Below are 26982 nucleotides of genomic sequence, written 5' to 3' on the forward strand. Positions count from 1 at the left end.
TGCGCTTCAGTCTGGAGCTTCTTTTCTCCGGGTTTTTGAGTAGGGCAGATAAGCTTTTTGGAGTGCAAGGAGTTCGCGGTTATCTCACAATGTCGGGTGAGTCGGACCAGCCTCAGCCAGGACCCTCACACGCTGGTCTCTACTTGGAGCACCGCGAAAGAGATCAGGCTGTGGTCCCAGGAGGAGTGATCCGAAGAGCTGGTAGCCAAAGGCACAGGTCCTGGATCCAAACTGTTATTGAGCAAATAACTGGCTCCCCTAGACAGTGTGTCACCCTCTCGGAAGTGGTACCTGTCTCTGTGCTGGCCGTCCAAAGATACCTTTTAGAGGATGAGCCACGGGATACAGTGCCCAAGCCTCCCCTTTACTGCTATGATGTGACAATCTCAGACGGGGTGTACCAGGAGAAGTGCTACTTAGACCCCAGCTTAAACTTTCTCGTTTATCAGAATATTCTTAAAGTTGGCATAGAAATGAGAATTTCCAGAGTCTCGTGCCTTTACAATGAGAAAAGATTGGGCCAGGGGATCCTGTGCATAGATAAGGTCCACTGTGGGGAGCCCCTAGATGTCATTTCTGTAGAAACTCCATTTAGAAACAGAGCCCATGAAGAAAAGCCAGAGCGGCCTCTAAGAGGGAGCAAGAGTCATTACCTGGCTCTATGGAATAACGAAGATCCATACGGAGATATATGGAAGACCAACAAGCAACCTGAGGAGTTCAATTTTAACAGTAAGTAATTGGAGGGAATTGGAGGCAAGTTTAAAGAATGTTCTGAGCCTGGCAAGGTGGCACACATCAGGAAGACCCAGCATCTAGGGAGGCTGGGGCAGGAGAATTGAGGGCAAATACGGGGTAGTCTGAGCCCCAGAAAGACACCTTGTCTCAAAAACAAACAGCAGCAACAAGAACAGCAACACAAACAGTTAAAGAGTTTGGAAGCGCAAGATAACAGAAAACAAAACATTTCTGTTTTGTTCATTACAAGCCGCAGGGGGTTAGGGGAATGGGGTGCAGGGGTAGAATAGTCTCAACTTCAAGTCGCCTGTGTCCTCTTGGTTTGATTGCAAAGTGCTAGCCTTGAAATACCTGACTGTGGTGCTTTAAATTTAGTTTAGCAGAAAGATTGAGGATGTGGTTCAAAGGACTCCTCCTGTGATACAAACACACACACACACACACACACACACACACACACACACACACACGGTTTTAATTAATATTTGTTCCAGTTCTATTTCAGTTATGAAAATATGTAAGTTGAAGAGTGTATTGATTTGGATTTTACCTAAACACGAAATATTGTATGTTTTAGCATTTAACATTTGTTCAGTGGGAATGTTCAGTGATGTGATAATTTATATTAATTAAACGCCACATTGATGTCATTGAATGTAAAACTCAGGCAAGTATTATTTTTGAAGGTGTGATGATTGTAGAAAGGCTTCAAGGGATCATTTTTCTTGATACAGGAAGTTCATATTTCCTGTATCAGAAGTAGGAAGTCAGCCAGAAAATGGAAGTTTGTCATCAATAAATGCTCTTTTTAGTATACAACATGTAATTAAGGTAGATGATAACACTACAGGCTGAACACATAAGAAATGGGAGGGAAAATGCAGGAAAAAACAGAAAAACTAAAAAGACTATAATCTACATTTACAGGTTTTAGATCTTTTTTGGTTTTGGAGGCAAGATCTCATATATCTCAGGCTAGCCCCAAACTCTTGATCCTCTTACCTCTGTCTCCCAGGTATTGGGATTACAGGAGTACTTGGCTATAACTGAGGATCCAATCCCGATTTCCTGCATGCTAAGCAAGCACTGTGCCCATGGAACCACTTGTCCAGCCACACCCCCTTTTCTCTTTACCTTGTTATCACAATTCTAAGTCATAGAGCATCTTCTATGACAAGCAAGCAAAACAGACTTAAACATGTAAAGATCAATGGTTTGAAAATATGTATTTATAATTATATCCACTCAAAATGAGGAAAGAAAACATTCACATTTGTAGTCAGTGACATAGATAGCTAAGATATAAAAGCAAAGTACCTGTGCTGTAAATGTTATTCATTTAAATGTTTAAACTTGAATTTGTAATAAGACAGTTGGCTTAGAAAAATGAAGAGGGGCCAATAATTTACAAAGTGTATTCGATTTCTGTTCTTAAGAAAGTCATATCCAATAGGTATCAAAGTGATATTTTTTTACAAAAAGCAATGTCCATGTGCTAAAAAAAATTAAAACTGTGTATATGTAAAGCATATTGTATTAAAATCATGATGTCTGATAACATTAAGAGCACGGTGGTAAAATCTAGAAAGTGACTACAGTTAGACTTCAGGTTTGCTGTGGATTTGAAATTGTAAATGATAAACTTGGAACTCAGTGAAATGCATAGATAACCTTTGTATGCCTTAAACATCCCTATTACAATTCCAAGCTTAAGAGTCTGGTGGACAGTATTGAAAAAATAAAATGAATTATGTGACATTTGCACATAATATATTTTGGGTATCTCTGGGGTATTTCTATAAATAGAATATTCCTCAGTGTAGAAATATGATAATTTCTATAATTGTGCCCATGTAGAGTAATTTATTGTTTCAGGCTTTCTTAGTATTGCAAACAGTGCCAAAAAAGTAAGATGTGTGAATACTAATTGTACTTGAACATTTCTGTTGAAAGGGTGGATTCCTAGGTGTATAATTACTGAATTAAAGAATAGTTGAGGTTTTTTTTTAATTCAGTGGGTACTGATAAATTATTTCCTGAAAATTAGGACTAATTTAAATTTAACAGCATATGTATGAGTGTCGATTTCACCATATCTTGCTATTTTAAAATAATGTGCTTTGTCTTTATCATATCTTCCTTTCTGGAGTTAGGAACTGAACCTAAGATCTCCTGTGTATCCTAAAAGAAGGGCTTTATAGCTGAGCCACACTCCAAGTTTGTCTTTCTATTATTCATTTACTGGATTTCTTTGCTAATAGGTATTAAGTTTTCAGTTGCTGTATGCTGCACATTATTTTTGTGGTATTCTGTCACTTCTCTGTTACCTCTGCTTATGTTATGTGCCTTTGAATCTTTTTATTAAGATTTAGCTTTACACAATAACATGAAAAGGGTTTAATCTAAGCAGATCAATTGAACTCTTATGTGGTCAGCTTCCATCATGATCTAGCAATTTCCAGGTACCCAAAAAAGATTCAGTCTTGCCCATTCCTTGTTTATATCCTGCTTGAAAGTGGCAACTCACACTGCAACCTTATAAACATCCTTTTTATATTTTCTACTTATTAAAAAAACAAAACTATGATATTCAAGCAATCCCAGGCTGGCCTTGAACTTCTTATCCCTGCCTCTAGTTTTCAAGTGCTGGAACTATAGACAGTGTGACAACCACGGATTGTTTGTTTGATTTCTTTTTCTAATTTTAATTTTTATACTTTTAATTTGTGGGTTTGGAGGGCATGGCAGAGAACACATAAGTAGCTTTATTTCACTGTGAATGAATGAAGGTCATAGGTCAACTTTTGGGTGTAGGTTCTTTCCTTACAACACCTGGGTCCAGGGTAATAAGCTCTTTTACCCACTGAGTCAGCTTGCTTACCTTTTGTCTTCCATTTCAGCACAGGCTGACCTGGAATGCATAGTCCTCCAGCCTCTGAGATCACAAGCCTGTGTGCTATTATGCCCAGCCTTTTGATTGATTGATTGATTGATTGATTATTTACTTATTTTTATTTTATGTGTATGAGTGTTTTGCATGCATGTATGTGTACAGTGAGCATCACTGGTGTTCAAGGAGGCCAGAAGAAGAATATTGAATGCCCTGAAACTGGACTTTCAGATGATTGTGAACCATGGAATTGCTGAAAAACTGAACATATGTCGTATGCAAGAACAAGGAATATTCTTTTTTATATTTACATATTTGCATATTTATTTATTTATATTTTTATTTTTACAACCTGAACAACCCCAGTTTCCCTGCCCTCCTTTCTTCCACCCTTTTTCAAGCCTCCTCCCTTTCTCTTCAGAAAAAACTAGACCTCCCATGGTTATCAGGCAGTCATGGCATATCAAGTTCCACTAAGACTAGGCACCTCCTCTCCTATTAAGTCTGGCACAAGGCAAGTCAGTAGGAGGAAAGGCTCTCCAAAATAGATAACAAAGTCAGAGACAGCAGGTGCTCCCATTGTAAGGGGTCCCACAAGAAGACTAACCTACACAACTGTTACATATGTATCGAGGACCTAGGTCAGTCCTATACTGGTTAGAAGTTTAATCTCTTTGAGCACCTGTGGGCCCAGGTTAGTTGATTCTGTGGGTCTTCTTTTGGTGTCCTTGACCTCACTGGCTCCTACAATCCTTCCTCTCTTTCTTCTGCAGGATTCCCCAAGCTCCCCAAACCTAGTGTTTGGCTGTTGGTGTCTGCATCTGTTTGCATTAGTTGCTGGATGAAGCTTCTCTGATGACAGTTGGGCTAGGCACCAGTATATGAATACAGCAGAACATCATTAAAATCATGTCATTGAGAATTTTTTTTTACAAGGAGGGCTCAAAGGAGAATTCATGAATCTTGTCATGAAGGGGAATAGACATTGCAGGTGGAATAGAGGGGTGATGGTCTGGATTGGGGAGTGGGGCCAGAAACAGGAAGGGTGGGGGAAAGAGGGGAGGATACAGGGAGAGAGTACTAGGAGCAACAACAGGAATCAGTGGGGAGAAGGAGAATCTCTGGGATGAACTAGAAATTTGTCCTGCCTACAAGAAATGCTGGGGTTAAGTTGGCATAGAACTTGTGGGAGTGGCCAACTAATGACTGGTCCCCTTTGAGACCCATGCCATGAAAGGTAGCCTACCCCAGACACTGCCTGGAGGGCGGGGACCCAGAGGCTGGATAGGCCAGGGATCTAGAATAGAATCAAACACAACTGGCAAAAAAAAAAAGTAGGCAACAAGTACTCTTAATCCCTGAGCCCTCTCACTGACCCCTGGGAAATCAAACCTAGGTCTTCTGCAAGAATACAAATACTTTTATCTGCTGAGCCATCTTCTCAGGTCCTGGAGAAACTACTTGGTTTTGCTATGGTAGAGTAAAAGCAGTCCTGGACAATATGTAAATTATCGGGTCTAATTGTATTACCACAGACTGTATGCAAAATAGGGATTTATTTTATTTTATCTTTTATTTCTTATGTAGCCTACAGAACATGCTGGCACGGAACAGCTGTTCTTTCTCCCGCCTCCTGCATCCTAGCATTAAGAGTATATACCACTGAATCTGAATTGTGTGTGTGTGTGTGTGTGTGTGTGTGTGTGTGTGTGTGTGTGTGTATTTGTATTGCTAGATATTGAACTTGAAGCTTGCCCGTGCTTGTGCATGCACTTTACTACTGAAATACATCTTCAGCCCTAATTTTTTAATTTTTATTTTTATTTTGACATGGTCTGACTTAGTTGCCTAGATAGCCTTTCAGCTCACTCTGTAACCCAAGGAGGCCATCTTCCTGCCCTAGACTCATAAGTAACTGAAATTATTAGCCTGCATCACCAGCCCTGGTTTTACTATTGATTTTTAAAGCACAGTTTATTATTAAATTTGTCCTGCCTACAAAATGTGTCAGGGAAAAGATGGAGCAGATACTGAGTGAACAGCCAATGAATAACTGTTCCATCTTGAGACCTATCCCATGGGAGAGAGCCAACCCCTAATGATACTCTAGGATGCTTGCAGACAGGAACCTAGAATAACTGCCTCCTAAGAGGCTTCATATAGCAGCAGATGGAAACAGATGCAGAGACACACAGCCAAACATCAGGCAGAGCCAGGGGAGTCTTGGGGAAGAGTGGGGGATATAAGTGAGTAAGTCAAGGATACCACAAGAAGACCCACAGACTTAACCTGTTAGCATGGGGCTCACAGAACCTGGGTCACCAACAAGGGAGCATGCAGGAACTGGACCTAGACCCCCATATATTTGTAGCAGATATGCAGCTTAGTCCTATTGTGGGTCCACTACAAAGTGGATGGACGCTGTCTCTGTCTCTGTCCCCTGCTATTGGATCCTATTCCCCTGTACTTGGACTGCCTGGTTGGGTCTCAGATGGAGAGGATGTGCCTATATATAGTGGGACTAGATGTCCCAGGGTGAGGTGGTACCCAAGGTGGGACATCTTTGAAGATAAGGGGTAGGAGCAATGAGGGAGGGATTTGTAAGGGTGGGACTGGGAAGAAAGGAGGGGGTTGTGGTCAGGATGTAAAGTGAATAAAATAAAATAAAAAAGAATTTGTGACTGGAGAGTTGGCCTAGTGTTTAGGTGCATGAGAGCTTAATTTGCAAGCTTGAGACCTGACTTTAGATCCCAGAATCCCCATGAAATAAAGGGCTTGTCATAGCTTAGTACTGTAGTGGTAGGGACAGGTATGATAGACCCAATGTAAAAGGAATAAATCAGAGTGATAGAACCAGACCCTCAATGTCCTCCTTTAATAATGTACTGTCTCCTCTAATGAATATATGTTCATACAGTTGATTTCTTAGCTGATTAATACCTTATTGGTGAAAGTTACCCTACCATTATGGTAATTTTCCTCTATATTTCTTTTTTTGCCTCATTTCTATTTTTTCTGATAATGACATTTACCATCTTAGTGGCATTTAGGTTAATACTGATAAATATGAATGGTCTACTCAGACCTCAAAAGTGCTTTCCTTGGTGTGTATATACGTGCGTGCATTTGTGTTGATGCTGTTTCACTCATACACGTGTGTGTGTTTGGAGGCCAGAGGATAACCTCGGATTTCGTTCTTTAAGTGCCATCCACCATTTTAGTTTGGAGACAGTATCTCTCACTGGCTTATACCTTGTAAGCATTATATACTAGACTAGCTATCTAGCAAGACCGAGGGATTTCTCTGCTTCTATCTCCACCATGCTAAAAATACAAGAGTGTACTGCTCTGACTAGCTTTTTTTATGGGGGTGGTTCTAGGAGTCATGTTTGTAAGACAAGCAATTTCCTGCGTGTGCTCTTTCCAGTCCCGCAGTTGTGTTTTAAAATTCAAGTTTCTGAGTCACACAATAAGGGTCTGATTCATTAGGGTTGAGGGAGATCAAGTTCTCTGGTGGTGATACAGATCCAACAGAAACTACACTTTTAATATCACTGGACAAGTGTATCTTTTTTCCAGTCTTCAATTTCAGTTTCGTTTTATACTTGTCTTTTCTAATAAAGATACTGGCAAGATTCATGTATGTCTCTGGATGGCCTGCATATTGGATGGATCCCCAGAAAGGCCATCGAGAGACTGCCCCTGAGGATCCACCTGAGGATCCAGCCCATATGCAGCCACCAAACTCAGACAATGGGATGCCAAGAAGTGCTTGCTGACAGGAGCCTGATATAGCTGTCTCTGAGAGGCTCTGTCAGAGTCTGACAAATACAGATGTGGAAGCTCACAGCCAACCATTGGACTGAGCACGGGGACCCCAATGGAGGAGTTAGGGGAGGGACTGAAGGAGCTGAAGGGGTTTGCAACCCCATACGAAGACCACCAATATCAACCAAGCGGACCCTCCAGAGCTCCCAGGGACTAACCCACCAACCAAAGAGTACACATGAAGGGACCCATGGCTCCCGCTGCATAAGTAGCAGAGGATTGCCTTATGTGGCACCAATGGGAGGGGAGACCCTTGGTTCTGTAAAGGCTCGATGCCCCAGCATAGGAGAATGCTAGGGCGGTGAAGCAGGAGTGGGTGGGTGAGCACCCTCATAGAAGTAGGGGGGAAGGGGGATGGGATAGGGAGTTTTGCAGAGGGGGAACCAAGAAGGAGGACAACATTTGAAATGTAAATAAATAAAATAACCAAAAAAATAAAAATAAAAAGATTCATGTATGTGAGGGCACACAATGGGAGATGGGCTTCACATGTGTGTGCTTAAGTGTGGAATCCAGAGTTCAAGCTCATACATTATGACACAGAAATATGAGTATGAGTGTTTTGATTGCATATGATTGTAACACATGATTGTCTTGTGCCCAATACTGCCACAAGAAGGTAATGGGTCCTCTGGAAATCACAAACTGTTGTGAGCTGCATACTCGTGCTAGGAATCAAACCTGTAGCCTCAGAAAAAGCAAGCAGTGTTCTTAAGTGTGGAGTTTTCTCTCCAACCCCAAGATGCTATTTTTTATATAAAATAATCTCACTGCATTTCTCATTACAGTTTTTCTGTTTTTACCTGTGTGATGTTAGGAGTGAAATCTAGAGCCCTATGCATCCTAGGTGGTTGCTGTACCACTGAGCTAAATTTCCAGTGCATCCAAATATTGACTTTTTTTCTTTTGGCCAGTACTGAAGATTGAATTCATGGCTTCATGAATATTAAGTCAGTGCTCTGCAAACTGAGCTATATTCCCTACTCCTGATTTTATTTGGTAAAAAATAGTAATTTTTTTCAGATAAAATATTGTCTATATATTTAGGTGATTGATGGTTTCTTTATTTCTAAGTGTATAATATGCATATCAATATGAGTATAAACCACATAAACAAAAGCTCTTCAAGACATTTACTATGTTTGGCAGGCATGATGGTGCATGTTATTTTTTTTTTTTTTTTTTTTAGTAGTTCTGGTGTCTTCTTTTTTTTTTTTTTTTATTAACTTGAGTATTTCTTATGTACATTTAAAGTGTTATTCCTTTCCCGGTTTCGAGGCAAACATCACCTTCCCTCCCCCCTTCCCTTGGGTGTTTCCTCCCCACCCTCCCCCCATTGCCGCCCTCCCCCGACAGTCTAGTTCACTGGGGGTTCAGTCTTAGCAGGACAGGGCTTCCCTTCCACTGGTGCTCTTACTAGATATTCATTGCTACCTACGGGTCAGAGTCCAGGGGTCAGTCCATGTATAGTCTTTTAGGTAGTGGCTTAGTCCCTGGAAGCTCTGGTTGCTTGGCATTGTTGTACATATGGGGTCTCAAGCCCCTTGAAGCTCTTCCAGTTCATTCTCTGATTCCTTCAACGGGGATCCCGTTCTCAGTTCAGTGGTTTGCTGCTGGCATTCACCTCTGTATTTGCTGTATTCTGGCTGTGTCTCTCAGGATCGATCTACATCCGGCTCCTGTCGGTCTGCACTTCTTTGCTTCATCCATCTTGTCTAATTGGGTGGCTGTATATGTATGGGCCACATGTGGCGCAGGCTCTGAATGGGTGTTCCTTCAGTCTCTGTTTTAATCTTTGCCTCTCTCTTCCCTGCCAAGGGTATTCTTGTTCCCCTTTGAAAGAAGGAGTGAAGCCTTCACATTTTGATCATCCGTCTTGAGTTTCATTTGTTCTAGGCAACTAGGGTAATTCAAGCATTTGGGCTAATAGCCACTTATCAGTGAGTGCATACCATGTATGTCTTTCTGTGATTGGGTTAGCTCACTCAGGATGATATTTTCCAGTTCCAACCATTTGCCTACGAATTTCACAAAGTCGTTGTTTTTGATAGCTGAGTAGTATTCCATTGTGTAGATGTACCACATTTTTTGAATCCATTCCTCTGTTGAAGGGCATCTGGGTTCTTTCCAGCTTCTGGCTATTATAAATAAGGCTGCGATGAACATAGTGGAGCACGTGTCTTTTTTATATGTTGGGGCATCTTTTGGGTATATGCCCAAGAGAGGTATAGCTGGATCCTCAGGCAGTTCAATGTCCAATTTTCTGAGAAACCTCCAGACTGATTTCCAGAATGGTTGTACCAGTCTGCAACCCCACCAACAATGGAGGAGTGTTCCTCTTTCTCCGCATCCTCGCCAGCATTTGCTGTCACCTGAGTTTTTGATCTTAGCCATTCTCACTGGTGTGAGGTGAAATCTCAGGGTTGTTTTGATTTGCATTTCCCTGATGACTAAAAGATGTTGAACATTTCTTTTTAGGTGTTTCTCAGCCATTCGGCATTCCTCAGCTGTGAATTCTTTGTTTAGCTCTGAACCCCATTTTTTAATAGGGTTATTTGTCTCCCTGCGGTCTAACTTTTTGAGTTCTTTGTATATTTTGGATATAAGGCCTCTATCTGTTGTAGGATTGGTAAAGATCTTTTCCCAATCTGTTGGTTGCCGTTTTGTCCTGACCACAGTGTCCTTTGCCTTACAGAAGCTTTGTAGTTTTATGAGATCCCATTTGTCGATTCTTGATCTTAGAGCATAAGCCATTGGTGTTTTGTTCAGGAAATTTTTTCCAGTGCCCATGTGTTCCAGATGCTTCCCTAGTTTTTCTTCTATTAGTTTGAGTGTGTCTGGTTTGATGTGTAGGTCCTTGATCCACTTGGACTTAAGCTTTGTACAGGGTGATAAGCATGGATCGATCTGCATTCTTCTACATGTTGACCTCCAGTTGAACCAGATGGTGCATGTTCTTAATCTGAGCCCTTTGAAGTCAGAAGAAGATGGATCGGGTTGCCTGATCTCTATGACAAGTTCCAAGCCTGACAGGCTACACAGAGAGACCCTGTCTCAAATACCCCCACCACCAAAAATTACTAATTTTTAAGAATGTTAACAGGTATTGAGACTTAAAGAATTGAGAGTAACCATTCAATTGTTTATTGTCTTAATGTTGCATTAAACAGCCAGTTTTTTTCATGCTGTTTTTGGGTAACGAAGCATATTTAGTACCGTCAATGTACACAGGTAACTCATTATCTAGAGTTTGCCTAAAGTATAGACTTTAGGTTTGAGACTTATCTATAGTCTATAATGTTTTTGTCTATTAAGAATAAAAACTTGGGAAAACTTTCAACTGGCCAGATGATGTCTTTTACATTTATTTCAGCTAATAAATAAGGAGAAAATATCTTTCTCACTCAAGATTGTTCTATGTACATTGTAGATAATTCAAACCTGATCTGTGGTTTGACCATATTGAAAAGAAAACTGCTTAGTTACATCATATCGACTATTAGGGCTTCTGAGACTGCTAGTAATATATTTTGAGAATTTGGAATTAAAACTATCCATAGTGTCTTAATATATTATCAATTGTTTTAATGAATGGTATGAATAATTTAAACATAGAATTTAAACTTACTAAAAATAAATTTCAAGTGTGACTTCCTTGCTAAAATAATGACTAGCTAATACATATCAATGGAAATGTTTCAACAGATATATATTATACATATATATGTGTGTATAATATATAAGTATGTAATGCAAAGTTCAGTTTTAAATTTGATATCATGGGCTATGAAAACAAAATGTAGAGAGAATTGGAAGTGGAGCCCCTTTTAATGATAGATTAAATGGGATTTAAATTTTAAACCTTAAATATGGTAAACAGCCTTTAAACAATTTTTGTTCTCACTTATACCTGGAGATTAAAATATTTCAAACTAAATTATATGGTGTATGTGAAAATAATAAGTGCTACATGGGAAAACAGTGTGGGTGTGGAATAAGTAAGGGATTGGTTTCAGTAGAGTAGTTAAGAATATTATTGAGAAAGTGCCCTTTGAGCAAAATTGGGAGGGGGGAGAAAAGAAGTCACTTACATATCTAAGAGAAAGACATTCCAGAAACAGAGTAGCAAGTGAGAAAATAGAGCCATATACAGTATGTTTGGAGAAGATGGAGCCTATGTAGCCAAAAGGGTCCTGAGGACAATACAGAGAAATGTGTCAGAAACAATTCTCTATTCTGCTATGAGAGGTGGTAGTAGTGCATGCCTGTAATTTCAATCACATGTTTTGATGAGGGAGGACTATTATGAGTATCAATTCAACCCAGAGGGAGTGAATAAATACTTGTGTGTGTGTGTGTCCATGCATGCACATGCTTTTTATGCAAATGTAGGCTTGTCAGTTTACATGTGTCAGCTTACATATGTGGAGTCTTTGCCTTCTGCATTGTTATCCACAGGGAGACTATCCACCTCTTTTGAGATGGTGCCTCTTGTTGGCCTTCAGCTCAAATTATGCTAGTTTAGCTAGCCAACAGGCGTCAGGGAACCTCTTTCCTTCACTTTTCTTGTGCTGGGATTATAAATGTGTGCCTGGCATTTTAACATTGTTTTCAGTGATTGAACTCAGTTCCTTGAGCTTGCAAGGCAAGCATTTTACCAATGGAACCATCACATCACCAGAGCCCCAACTATTAATTTTTGTAAGTTAAATAAATGCATTGATTAAAGGAAACACAGATGGGAGGAAAATGTTGAGAGATGAATTTAGATCTAATATTTTAATAATTTAATTAAATGGTTTGGGGGGGAAGAATGAAATTTAGAGAACATAGAAAGTTGAATATAAAATGTAGAATATAGAATATAGAATAATATAGAATGTAGAATATAGAATATAGAATAGAATATATATAGAATATAAAATAGAATGTAGAGTATATCATGGTAGAATATAGAATATAGAATAATATAGAATATAGAATGTAGAATATTGAATATAGAATATAGAATGTAGAATATAGAATATAGAATAGAATGTAGAACATAGAATATAGAATATAGAATGTAGAATGTAAAATAGAATATTTTTACTTTATGTGTTTATCTATTTCCTCATGGTAAGTCCTACACATTTTTTAGTTGTTAGTATATTATATATGTGTAGTATATGTATATACAGAGAACTATAAAGACCTATACAGGCTTTAATTTATAAAGACTAGCTGGCACGAAGTAGTTGCATTAGATATGGTTTGGCTACCTTTTTTAATCTTATTTTTCATCTTTATTAAATTGGGTATTTCTTTTACATTTCAAATGTTATTCCCTTTTCCCGGTTTCAGGCCAACATCCCCTAATCCCTCGCCCTCCCGTCTCTATGTGTATTCCTCTATCCTCTCCCCATTACTTCCCCCCCAAGAACCCGTTCACTGGGGTTCAATCTTCTTTGGACCCAGGGCTTCCCTTCCACTGGTTCTCTTACGAGGCTATTCATTGCTACCTATGAGGTTGGAGCCCAGGGTCAGTCCATGTGTAGTCTTTGGGTAGTGGCTTAGTCCCTGGAAGCTCTGGTTGGTTGGCATTGTTGTTCATATGGGGTCTCAAGCCCCTTCAAGGTCTTCCAGTCCTTTCTCTGATTCCATCAACGGGGGTCCTGTTCTCAGTTCAGTGGTTTGCTGCTGGCATTCACCTCTGTATTTGCTGTATTCTGGCTGTGTCTCTCAGGAGAGATCTACATCCGGCTCCTTTCTGCCTGCACTTCTTTGCTTCATCCATCTTGTCTAATTGGATGGCTGTATATGTATGGGCCACATGTGGGGCAGGCTCTGAATGGGTGTTCCTTCTGTCTCTGTTTTAATCTTTGCCTCTCTATTCCCTGTCAAGGGTATTCTTGTTCCCCTTTTAAAGAAGGAGTGAAGCATTCACATTTTGATCATCCGTCTTGGGTTTCATTTGTTCTAGGCATCTAGGGTAATTCAAGCATTTGGGCTAATAGCCACTTATCAATGAGTGCATACCATGTGTGTTTTTCTGTGATTGAGTTACCTCCTCAGGATGATATTTTCCAGTTCCATCCATTTGCCTATGAATTTCATAAAGTCATTGTTTTTGATAGCTGAGTAGTATTCCATTGTGTAGATGTACCACATTTTTGAATCCATTCCTCTGTTGAAGGGCATCTGGGTTCTTTCCAGCTTCTGGCTATTATAAAAAAGGCTGCTATGAACATAGTGGAGCATGAGTCTTTGTTGTATGTTGGATCATCTTTTGGGTGTATGCCCAGGAGAGGTATAGCTGGGTCCTCAGGTAGTTCAATGTCCAATTTTCTGAGGAACCTCCAGACTGATTTCCAGAATGGTTGTACCAGTCTGCAATCCCACCAACAATGGAGGAGTGTTCCTCTTTCTCCACATCCTGGCCAGCATCTGCTGTCGCCGGACTTTTTGATCTTAGCCATTCTGACTGGTGTGAGGTGGAATCTCAGGGTTGTTTTGATTTGCATTTCCCTTATGAGTAAAGATGCTGAACATTTCTTTAGGTGCTTCTCAGCCATTTGACATTCCTCAGCTGTGAATTCTTTGTTTAGCTCTGAACCCCATTTTTTAATAGGGTTATTTGTCTCCCTGCGGTCTAACTTTTTGAGTTCTTTGTATATTTTGGATATAAGGCCTCTATCTGTTGTAGGATTGGTAAAGATCTTTTCCCAATCTGTTGGTTGCCGTTTTGTCCTAACCACAGTGTCCTTTGCCTTACAGAAGCTTTGCAGTTTTATGAGATCCCATTTGTCGATTCTTGATCTTAGAGCATAAGCCATTGGTGTTTTGTTCAGGAAATTTTTTCCAGTGCCCATGTGTTCCAGATGCTTCCCTAGTTTTTCTTCTATTAGTTTGAGTGTATCTGGTTTGATGTGGAGGTCCTTGATCCACTTGAACTTAAGCTTTGTACATGGTGATATGAATGGATCAATTTGCATTCTTCTACATGCTGACCTCCAGTTGAACCAGCACCATTTGCTGAAAATGCTATTTTTTTCCATTGGACGGTTTTGGCTCCTTTGTCAAAAATCAAGTGACCATAGGTGTGTGGGTTCATTTCTGGGTCTTCAATTCTATTCCACTTGTCTATCTGTCTGTCTCTGTACCAATACCATACAGTTTTTATCACTATTGCTCTGTAATACTGATGGCACTAGGTGTTTTCCTCTAGTTTCAGAAATGTGGGCAAGAGAGCAGTCTCCTCTGGTTTCCCAGGCCCCTTTGAAGGTTTAGCTCTCCCTCCCACGTGATTTGGGTGCAGGGAGCTATTTGACCTGGTCTGTTCAGACCCGGGCACAGTCTGGACCACAGGGCTCCTGCAGCTTGACTCCCCCTATCTTCCTGTGTCCAGAGGCCCTATACAGTTTCCTTTTGTACTAGGGATGTGGGCAAGGGTGGGCAGTACTGGAGGTCTCTCCTGCCCTGCAGTCTCAGGATTGCCCACACGTCTGGGCGATCAGCTCTCTCTCCCACGGGGTTTGGGAGCAGAACCTGGCTACCATTTTTAATAATTTTTTATCCTTTTATATTTTAGACACCAAAATAATCTCTCTCTCTCATCTTGAAATGACCTGGCATAACAGAAAAAAATTTCCTGCCTTGCTCGTAAAGATCCTGCATAAGTCAAAACTGCGATACTATGGAAAACCTAATAAAAAGACGATTGAGCCATATCAGGTACAAGTAGTGCAAAAATAATATATGTTCATTTAAATGTATAGATTATAACATGCACATGTAAATCTCTATTGGCAAAAATTGTTTAAATAACATTCTATATTCTATATTATTCTATACTCTACATTCTATACTCTGCATTCTGCATTATACTCTATATTCTATATTCTTTTCTTATATATTCTACATTCCACATTCTATATTCTATACTCTACATTCTGTACTGTGTGTTCTACATTATACTCTATACTCTATATTCTATATTCTACTTTGTATATTCTATAGTCTATATTATTCTATATTCTACATACTATATACTACATTCTATATTTTATTCTATATTCTATTCTATACTCTACATTTTACATTCTACATTCTATATTCTATTTTATTCTATATTCTATATTCTACGTTCTATATTCTGTGTTCTACATTCCACTTCTATATTCTATATTCTACATTCTACATTCTATATTCTATATTCTACATTCCACATTCTATATTCTATATTCTGTTCTATACTCTACATTCTACATTCTACATTCTATATTCTATATTCTATATTATTCTATATTCTATATTCTACATTCTATATTCTGTGTTCTACATTCTATTCTATATTCTATATCCTACATTCTACATTCTACATTCTATATTCTATTTTATTCTATATTCTATATTCTACGTTCTATATTCTATGTTCTACATTCCACTTCTATTCTATATTCTGTTCTATACTCTACATTCTACATTCTACATTCTACATTCTATATTCCATATTCTACATTCTATATTCTGTTCTACATTCTATTCTATATTCTATATTTTATATCCTACATTCTACATTCTACATTCTATATTCTATTTTATTCTATATTCTACGTTCTATATTCTATGTTCTACATTCCACTTTTATTCTATATTCTATATTCTATATTCTATATTCTACATTCTACATTCTATATTCTATATTCCACATTCTACATTCTATATTCTATGTTCTACATTAGATATTAGATATTAGGTATTAGATATATATAATGTATATGTATATAATATGTATATATATTTATACTCTGCTTTTTTTACTCAATATTACACCATCGATTTTCATGTACCATGAGTTAGTTTAATCACTTTATTAAGTTCAGATTGTGAAAGTTGTGTGTACTTATAGAAGCAAATTAAGAGAAAATGTAGGGTATATTAAGAGAATAATATTATCCAAGATTTCAGCACTCAGAATATCTACTATTAACATGGTTAATATTATCCCTTCTCTGGTTACCATGTAAGTCATACATAAAATTTTATATTTAAATTCTATATACACGTATCGATCATGTATTACACAAATATGCATGTGTGTGTGTTATGTTGCATGCCACTAGGTATGTCATATAGCTTCTTATATGAAGTGGTTTCAAATCTCAGCTGTATCATGTCTTTATGGCACTAGCTATTTGTCTTCTTAAAGCCTTAATTTTCTAATCAGCAAAATGGAAGTTGCTGATGATAAATATGTCACAGAGCTGACATGGGGATAGAATTTTTTTAATATGAATAAGTAGTTTAACTGCGTTTCAGGTACATACCAAGTCCTCTGTTTTAGCTATTGTTAGAGATAGTGTCTGATTCAGCTATTCATTCTACTCTGTACACAACCTAGTATCTGGAGGGTAACATGGACTTGATATATGCTTGATAATTGAAGGAATGAATTAACAAAATCTATTGTCATTGATAAGAAAAGGGTTCTTAGACTATAACATCATTGGAAAAGAAATTAGAAGGGCAAGAGAAAACTTGCCCTTCTATTCTTTAGATATAACCAGTGTTGTTCATCTTTATGTTTTAAAACAAAGAACATACTTTCTGTTTTAAAATACTTATTTAACCACACCCAAACTGAGCAATAATAACATTGGCATTAGTATTTCTTCCTGAGAAATATTATAACAGAAATGATTCCCATGCCGTTTATAATAAATTCTGAAATGCCGGTATAAATAAACTTAATATCATCAGAGCATTGGTAGGATCATGTCTAATCAGTGTCTATCTAAAGTGCTATAGGATCAGTCCTATAGGACTTATAGAATAGCAAAGTCCTTCAGCCTTGCAAATGATGAAGAATGGTATGAAGAGCTTCAAAATATGAGGCTTACCTAATTCTTCTGATGACTCTATTGTGTGGTTGCTCTGTGTATGGTACTGTGTTAAACATTATGGGAAAAGTAAACATAACTAAGATTTGCTTTGTACCTTTGAAATTTATAATCACACAGTTCTATCTCCCCAACTTCCAGTATCTTGTAGCAGTCTCTCATTTAGCTTGGCAATCTTAGTGGAGTTAACTAAGTATTACAAATAAAAATAAACTTTAACTGTCATTTTTCTGACACTATAAAATTTCACAGATAATACATTGTGTGTTACCCATATAGGAAAAAATTGCAAATGGCTCTAAGCCTTTACTCTCTTTTCTCTAGACCTATTTGGAGGTTGCTGACAGTTCAGGCATGGTGTCAGTGATTATGTGGAATGCTTTGTGTCCAGAGTGGTATAAAAGTTTGAGAGTGGGCTTGATTCTTCTGCTTCAAGATTATTCTGTGAAGAAGAGCTATCCATTAAGAATCCAGCCTAACCCTGTGGATCCACAGATGAAACTAATTTCTACAATGGGTTAAGTATTCAATTAATTGTTCTCTTATAGCTATTTTGTTTATATGACTTTTCAAGCTGTCATATCAGGCAAGAGTCTGTAAAAATTACTGAAGCTGTTAGAAACTGCCCAACTTAAATTCCTTTATAAACATTTTAAGCACTTACTAAATTAATAAACGAGTTTACTTATTAGTGCATTTATTAAGAACAATTATCTGAGATATTTATTGTTGACCAAAGAGTGAGCTCCATTTGGGATATACTTAAATTTGTTTTTGTTCAGATTTGGTGTGTTATATTAAATTAATCACTTGAGTACATTTTATAGTTACCATTAAGTACTATACTAAAATGATTTTTATTAAATTAAAAATATTTTCATTGTTGTGTATATGTGTATGATGTGTACTGTGAGCCTGCCTCTTCCCCCACCTTCTCCCCTCTCTCTCTCTCTCTCTCTCTCTCTCTCTCTCTCTCTCTCTCTCTCTCTCTCTCTCTCTGTGTGTGTGTTTGTACATGCTTGTATAAGTCAGAGGACAACTTTGGGGAATCTATTCTTTCCATCCACCTTGTGATCTGAGGATCAAATGCAAGAGCTTTTAATTAAGGATCTTGCTGATCCTTATTAACTTTGTCATTTAACACTTTTAGTCTTTTACATAATGGACATTATAAATCAAGAAAAGATGAATGATATTGTGGAATAATAATATAAAGTAAAAAATGTTATAAAATATTACATAATGTACCAATATATAAACATAAACACAGAGTCTTTACCTTTATAGATACAGATACATATGTAAGAACAGGAAGCTTTTCAAGGGAGTGACAAACACTGAGGCAGTATTTAACCCAGGGAAGCAAGGAAAAGACAAATAGATTAGGATAAAGTTTATAATCATTAAAGTATACTTTTATACCTGTACTATTGAAAATAAAACTGAATGAAGGAGAAAGGACCATGTAGTTTTTCCACATATGAGGATACGTTTGCATTTTGAAGCAATTTTAAAACTCAAATTACAGTTGAATGAATGTTATAAAGAACTCCCACATTACCTTAACTCATTAGCTATTAATTTTTAATTTTGCTATTTAATTCTTTCTCTACACACACACACACACACACACACACACACACACACACACACACACTTTTCCATTTGGGAGAAAGTAACAGCCATCATACATCATTGCATAGCTTTGTATCCTTAACCCTTCATTAATAATTTGTATTTTTAAAGATCAAGAATATTCTAGCCACCTGTGCTCATTCACCTTTGTAATCTCATCTCCCAGTAGATTAAGGCAGGAGTACAGGTTCAAGGCCAGCCTTGAAAACAAGAAAAGACCCTATTGCACAATCACAGTACAATTATAAAAATCAGGAAACTTAAATTCAACACATTATTCTTAAGTAACCTTTTGTTAATATTCAAATGTTGCCAGTTGATATAATCTTGAAAGGACTTTTGTTATTGTTTAAGCTAGTTCTGAAACCCAAGCACTCATGGAAAATATGGTATAGGCCATCATTGCATGAAATTTACCGCAATCCTCCTGCCTCACTTTCCCAAGTGCTGGGATTATATGTGTGTGCCACCATTCACAGCACAGATTTTTTTCTAATTAGTATTATAATCAAAGTTTTGAGAATCAACTTCTTTAAATGTTTTAGAGATAGTCAGTAAACTTTAATAGTGTCTTAGGGTTTTACTGCTGTGAACAGACACCATGACCAAGGCAAGACTTACAAAGGACAGCATCTAATGGGGGCTGGCTTACAGCTTCAGAGGTTCAGTCCATTATCCTCAAGGCAGGAGAATGGCAGCATCCAGGCAGGCATGGTGCAGAAGGAGCTGAGAGTTCTACATCTTCATCTGAAGGCTGCTAGCAGAATACTGGCTCCCAGGCAACTAGGACAAGGATCTTAAAACCCATGCCCACAGTGACACATCTACTCCAACAAGGCCACACATTCTAATACTGCCACTCCCTGGGACAAGCATATACAAACCTTCACAAATCGTTATTAGATATATGTGTATTTTTTTAAATTTAGCTTTTTTCAGAATTTTGCTCAAACTCATGTGAAATTTTAAGTATTATCACTGGCTTGTAATAATTTTTTCTGACTTGCATTTCCTGTATATTTATTCTTAATTCTTCAACTAATTTATTTAAGTTTACTTGTTCACATGAAGACAGCAGATGATAATTGCTTTATTAAATATGACTTTATTTGGGAAACCCTATGATTCTTTATTATTCTTTATTAAATTCTTAACTATTTTGCAGACATTGTTTAATTCTTGCTAGGAAGAAATTATTTCCTAAATAGTTTGCAAATTTGGTTCTTTATATCATTAAATATTCATCATGGAAAAGATGAAAAATAAGTCAATAGATAATTTGAGGATTACTTGTATAAATACCACAAAAGTTTGCCAGAAGAAGCTGTTAATAATTAAAACCATGCACTATTGCCCATAGGAAATTATAAATTAATTTCCATCAGCTGACATATCCCAGTGACAAAATTACTTTAGTAGGAATAGAGATATTCCTAGTCAATAGAAGATACGGTAAAAATGACTTTATTTATGAAAATACTAAATTACCAAATTCTCTTGATGCTTGGTCCAGTATTCCTTGCACTAAATTTCAGTTTTTATAGATGAGTTATTTTTTAATTTAATTTATTTAAAATTTCCTTACTAGACTCATCTATTTCCTCTCTTTTCTCCAACCCTCTTGTGTCCCTCCACTAAATTCGCGGCCCTTATTCAGGTATCATTGCATTAATAGATAGATACATATAGTAATAGTAGGTATTATATATATATATTTAACAATTATAGAATTTCATTTAGTGTTGCCTGTATGGATATGTCTTTAGGACTGACTAATTGAGATGGGATAATCCATCAGATAGTTCGCCCCTGGAGAGAACTTATTCTCCCTCTCTCTGCACTCATTTATTGCCTTTAACTCTGTAATTAGGGTGGGGTTTTATGAAATTTACGCCATCTATGTTGGCAAGCCAACTAGTATTGTCAAGTAGGTCTTGTTTAGGCAACAATTTTGTAGCGATTTCATATTTGCAGTGTCTCTATCATCTCTAGAACATACTATTGAGCAGCAGGGCTCCCTGGTTCTCTTATTCTTATATCTGCCCCCTCTTCTTCAGCAGTCCCTGAGCCTTACCTTCATGACCTGTTTTGTGGATATAACCTACCGGAGCTGAGCACCCATGTGACTTACTTTTTTGACCTGTTGTGGATAGGTATAATAGTCCCTATCTGTTCTAAAAAGAAGGGTGAATGCTCCAATTATCTTTAGGTATGAGGATAAGTTTTTATTGGATAATTTTTATTTACATTTCAAATGTTATTCCCTTTCCCAGTTTCCTGTCCTTGAGTCCCCTATCACCTCCCACTCCCCTTCTTCTATAAGGGTGTTCTCTCTCCCCAACCACCCCCTCCCACCCACCCCCACATTCTCTTGCACTAGGGTTTCAGCCTTGGCAAGACCAGGGCTTCTCCTCCCATTGTGGTGCCCAAAAGGCCCATCCCTCTGCTACATATGCAGCTGCTGGAGTCATGGGTCCGGGCCCATGTATAGTCTTTGGGAGCAGACTTTTGGAATACAGTTAGAAATATAATGGATATTCCAGGCCAAAAACTCAAATGGAGGTTTTCTGTGCCTGGCACTATTGTGATTTTCTTTATATTTTTTAGTATAGTGGTGGTGGTGGTGGTGTGTGTGTGCATCTGTGTATCTGTCTATGCATCTGTGGGTTGATAGCTATTGAGGAAAGCATTATTGTCCCATGTGGCTCCATTTAAACACTGTGCTTTGTGTGTGTGTGTGTGTGTGTGTGTGTGTGTGTGTGTGTGTGTGTGCATTAGTATATAGTGTGTTTCTTTTTAAGTAAGTGAGGCTTAATAAATTGTTTCCTATGAAATTTTAGCATCTTTAGTGTTACTCTCTGTCCTCACATTCTGTATTATCCCCCTCTCTCTCTAGATCACAGTTTAATGGCCTTAACTTTTATCCATTTCTCTCACAGTGCCTATGCCTTGCTATCCCTGTCTCTAGAGCTTATATTCATCCAAGCTCCAACTACATTCCCTCCTAATTTTCTGGCTTCTCTGGTAGCTTCTGTTTATACATTCAAAACTAAAGATTCAGATCTATGATCCACAAATAAGAGGTCATGAGCAGTTGAAAATGTACCAAAGATGGCCCAAAGAATCAACTAAACAGGGCTCATAGGGGCTCACAGAAGCTGAAGCCACAACCAGTGAACCTGCATGGGTCTGCAACAGGTCCACTGCATACATGATATGGTTCTTAGCTTGGTGTTTTTGTGGGACTCCTAACACTGAGAGTGAGATGTCTCTCTTTTGGCCTACTATTGGGAACCTTTTCCTACTACTGGGCTACCTCATCCAGCCTTGATATGAAGATTTGTGCCAAGTCCTTTTTTTTAATTGAATATTTTCTTTATTTATATTTCAAATGTTATCCCCTTTCCCGGTTTCACTTCTGGAACCCCCTATCCCATTCTCCTTCCCACTGATTCTATGAGGGTGCTTCCCCACCCACCCACCCACTCCCTCCCACCTCCCTGCCCTGGCATTTCCCTACATAGGAGAATCAAGCTATTTCAGGAGCAAGGACCTCTCCTCCCATTGATGTCCTACAAGGCCATCCTCTGCCATATATGGGGATGGGGCCATGGGACCATCTAGAAAAGCCCTTGGGATTGGTTTTGGTCCCTAGGAGCTCTGGGGTCTGTTTGGTTAGTATTGTTGTCTGTGGGGTTGCAAACCCCTTCAGCTCCTCAGTCCTTTCTCCAGCTCCTCCATTGGGGACCTCATTCTCAGTCCAATGGTTGGATGTAGGCATCTCCCTCTGTAATTATCTTGCTCTGGCAGAGACTCTCTGACAGGTTCCTGTCAGCATGCACTTCTTGGCATCTTGGTTTGTTTTCTGTATATGGGATGGATCCCCAGGTGGGGCAGGCTCTGAATGGCCTTTCCTTCAGTATCTACCCCATACTTTGCCTCCATATTTCCTTCCTTGGTTATTTTGTTCCCCCTTCTAAGAAGTACTAAAGCATCCACACTTTGGTCTTCCCTCTTGAGTTTCATGTGGTCTGAAAATTGTATCTTGGATGTATTCCAAGCTTTTGGGCTAATATTCACTTATCAATGAGTGAATACCATGTGTGGTTATTTTTGTGATTGGCTTACTCACTTGGGATGATATTTTCTAATTCCATCCGTTTGCCTATGAATTTCATGAAGTCATTGTATTTTAATAGCTGAGTAATATTCCACTGTGTAGATGTACCACATTTTCTGTATCCATTCCTCTGTTGAAGGGCATCTGGGTTCTTTCCAGCTTCTGGCTATTATGAATAAGGCTGCTGTGAACATAGTGGAGCACGTGTCTTTGTTGTATGTTGGGGCATCTTTTGGGTATATGCCCAAGAGAAGTATAGCTGGATCCTCAGGCAGTTCAATGTCCAATTTTCTGAGGAACCTCCAGACTGAATTCCAGAGTGGTCATACCAGCTTGCAATTCCTCCAACAATGGAGGAGTGTTCCTCTTTCTCCACATCCTTGCCAGCATCTGTTTTCACCTGAGTTTTTGATCTTAGACATTCTGACTGGTGTGAGGTGGAATCTAGGGTTGTTTGTATTTGCATTTCCCTGATGACTAAGGATATTGAACATTTCTTTAGGTGCTTTTCAGCTATTTGGTATTCCTCAGTTGAGAATTCTCTGTTTAGTTCTATACCCCCCCTTTTTTAATTGGTTTGTTTGGTTTTCTTTGATTGTTAGCTTCTTGAGTTCTTTATATATTTTGGATATTAGCCCTCTTATTAACATGTAGGATTGGTAAAAGATCTTGCCAATCTGTTGGTTACTATTTTATCCTATTGATAAATTGCTCTTTTTGCCCTTACAGGGTTTTGCAGTTTTATATGGGTCCCATTTGTCAATTTTCGATCTTAAGCCATTGGTGTTTTGTTCAAAATTTTCCCCAGTGTCCATGTTTCAAGGCTCTTTTCCCGACTTTTTCTTTCTATCATTTTGTTCATCTGTTTATAAGCATCTTTAATCCACTTGACCAAAGAGAATAGGTTGATTTGCATTCTTCTGTGCAGTGGGACTCTAGGTGTAATCAACATTTGTTGAAATGCTGTATTTTTCCACTGCAGTTTTTCCTTTCAAAGATCAAGTGACCATAGGTGTGTGGGTTCATTTTGGGTCTTCAGTTCTATTCCATTGATCTACCTGTACCTGTCTCTGTACCAATACCATACAGTTTTTTATAACTATTGCCTGTATTACTCTCTGCTTGGTTCAGGATATGATTCCCCTGAGTCCTTTTATTGTTGAGGATAGTTTTGGCTTCTCCTGGATTTTTGTTATTCCAGATGAATTTGGCAAATTATTCCTCTAACTCTTTGAAGAAGGTTGGAATTTTGATGGAAATTGCATTGGAATCTGTAGATTTATTTTGGCAGGTACAAGTCTTATTGTAATTTGTTATGTAGTGTTCAGTTGATAACCCTGGGAGGCTTGCTCTTTTCTGAAGGAAATGGAGGAGGAGGAGCGAATCTTGAGGAGGTGTAGGTGGACAAGGAGGAATAGGGGGAGGGGAATCTGTGGTTGGGATGTATTTTATGAGAGAAGAATAAATAAAATAAATAAAATTTTAAAATTAATTGTGAATAAAAAATATACTGAGTGAGGTAACCTAGACCTAAGTCTTAATTTAAATTATACTTCTTACATGTCTGTGGATACCTCTATAAGTATGTCTCATTCTAGGAGTTGCTTCTAAGCCTTAAAATCACATGAAGACTGGAACAATAGAACATAGCCAATAAGTAAGCAGCCACTATGAAATTTGAATACAACTATAAGCCCATATTTTTTATAAGCCCATATTTTATGATGGAAAACAGTTCTTGAAAATATAAAGATATTTGTGCCTTTAACTATATACATGCAAAAACATAATTATTTTAAAGTGACAGTGAACCTGGGTATTAATATATTTAAAATACGCCCTTTGGTCTTTAAAAACAGTTTTCCTTCTTATTAATGTAGTAGTTGTCTCTATTTCCCATATAACTGTGATTACTAGTAGACTTTTTATTTTTTATTCTCTATCAGAGTTTGATAAATTCTTGAGGTAAAATTCCAGAAAGGAAATGTTTTAGTCTCAGCTAGCAATAGGGTTGATACTGTGTCTGTGGAAAGAGGAGGCCACCATTGTTAATATGTCAATGAATGATTAAGACTGTGTTCCTGGAAAACTTTAATTTATAAAAATGAGTAGCTAACTACAAATTATATTCTGCCTAGACTATGTAGTTTATATATCTCAGCTTTGGCTGTACATTAGAGTCAATTTGGGAGATTTAAAAAACCACTGGAATTGTTCCCAACAACAGAAATATTATTTCAATTAGTCTGAGGACACAAAGGCATCTTTAGATCTTTAAAACCCCTTACTTGATTATAATTATAATTCTTGGAGTTGAGAACTATATACCTCTAATCTTTAAGAGAACCTACCTTAAGCTATTGAATGAAGGTTAATGCCAGCATGCTACAGGTTAGAGACATAACTGTAATTAATATATTAATAGTCTTACCCTTAATTATCAGCCTAATGGATAACAGATCCTAAACTAACAGATAGGTATGATATCAAAATACAATACAACAAAAAATGAATGGCTATAGCAAAAATGTGATAAACAATAGGAGAGGTACAGAATTGTAGTCAAGGAAAGAATGGACAAGAGAGTTTAACAATTGTGAGGAAAGGAGAAAGTATAAAAGTATAAAAGGGAGTATAAAATAGCAGGGCAGTTAAGTGTTATGTGCAGAATAAATAAGGAAGGTTATGTAGTCAGGGAGCGGAGGTTAGAAGGGAATTAGGGACTTAGACTACCATCACTGCTATGTGTGTTTTATGCTATTAGAAAAACTATTGTGATTATTTATCTCGGTTTTTTCATTTGTATTTACATATGAGATCCAAGTTAGAGAAAAGTACTATATAATCATTTTAAAAGACCATGTAAATCTATAATGATGAAACCTTCCTTATAAAACTAAGGCTATATTCCCTCCTTGTGATAAATGTCTTTATACATGGCCATTCTCTTTTCTGCCCTCTTTTCCAAAACTAATATTCATCACATAGCCAAATAATAAATTCTTTTGAGTCTAAACTGGACTGGAAGGCTCACATCTTTATCTCAGCAGTTGGCATGCAGAGAAGGCACATCTCTGAGTTCGAAGCCAGCCTAATGAGTTTTAGAGCAGTCAGTAAGACACAGTTGAGATGCTGTCTCAAACAAAAATTAAGAAAAATGAGTTCAGTTGATTGTTTTGCTTTGTAATTTATGGAAAATAATGTATTAAAGTAATATACATTTTTTTTCAGAAATCTGCCTGAATCTTCGAGATCCTCCAACTAACATAGTTATCATTCCAGAAAAGCAGTTGAAATCAGAATGGAAATTGCCAAAACTAATTAACCGATTTATTACAAGGTAAAATAGTTCCTTATAATATCTCTTAAGTACTAATCTTTAAATGTTAGTAAACCAAAAAATAATGAATTATAATTTATTTAGAATCTACCCCAGATGAAGCTGTATCAGTTATTCAGGCAGGTCTTTTCATAGTTATTCCTGAAAAATGTCTTTTCGCTGTTTCAAGATTATAACGTCTATTGAACATTTTATTTTTCAGGTCAGAACTAGACGATATGCCAGAAAATAGCATCTGTGATGTAATTGGTATGTTATCCTTTGTGGGGAGGGTGCAACGATCAAAAAAGAAAGGTAAGCTTTTAAATTTGAAAGTGGAAGTGGTTAAATGTGAAGAGTATTGTGTTCATATGCATACAATGGCCTTCATGTTTCTCCCTGCTCTATCCACATAGAGAACAGTGAAGACTTTTGGTCCTACCGCTGGATTCACATCACTGACGGGACTTCAGAGCAACCATTCATAGTGCAGCTGTTTTCCACATCGCAGCCAGAAGTCTTTGAAAATATTTACCCAAGTACTCCATACTTTCTCTTTTTATTTTTTTGA

General features: G+C 37.8%; 1 protein-coding gene across 1 annotated transcript; it reads left to right on the forward strand.

Moving 5' to 3' along the window:
* Window positions 1–26982, forward strand: LOC116888074 (RPA-related protein RADX). Its single transcript, XM_032889452.1, has 6 exons — window positions 1–732; window positions 15027–15169; window positions 17662–17854; window positions 26324–26432; window positions 26635–26726; window positions 26828–26982. The coding sequence occupies exons 1-6, from the start codon at window positions 90–92 to the stop codon at window positions 26980–26982; spliced, it is 1335 nt and encodes a 444-aa protein (XP_032745343.1). The 5' UTR covers window positions 1–89.

Source organism: Rattus rattus, chromosome X, assembly GCF_011064425.1.
Source record: "Rattus rattus isolate New Zealand chromosome X, Rrattus_CSIRO_v1, whole genome shotgun sequence".
Lineage (NCBI taxonomy): Eukaryota > Metazoa > Chordata > Mammalia > Rodentia > Muridae > Rattus > Rattus rattus.

Excerpts from the sequence above, each read along its gene's own strand:
- LOC116888074 (XM_032889452.1), top strand. The coding sequence starts at position 90 with ATGTCGGGTGAGTCGGACCAGCCTCAGCCAGGACCCTCACACGCTGGT. Across the intron at positions 17,855-26,323 it reads GAAACTAATTTCTACAATGG|AAATCTGCCTGAATCTTCGA; the intron begins GTTAAGTATTCA and ends ATTTTTTTTCAG. Across the intron at positions 26,727-26,827 it reads GCAACGATCAAAAAAGAAAG|AGAACAGTGAAGACTTTTGG; the intron begins GTAAGCTTTTAA and ends CTATCCACATAG.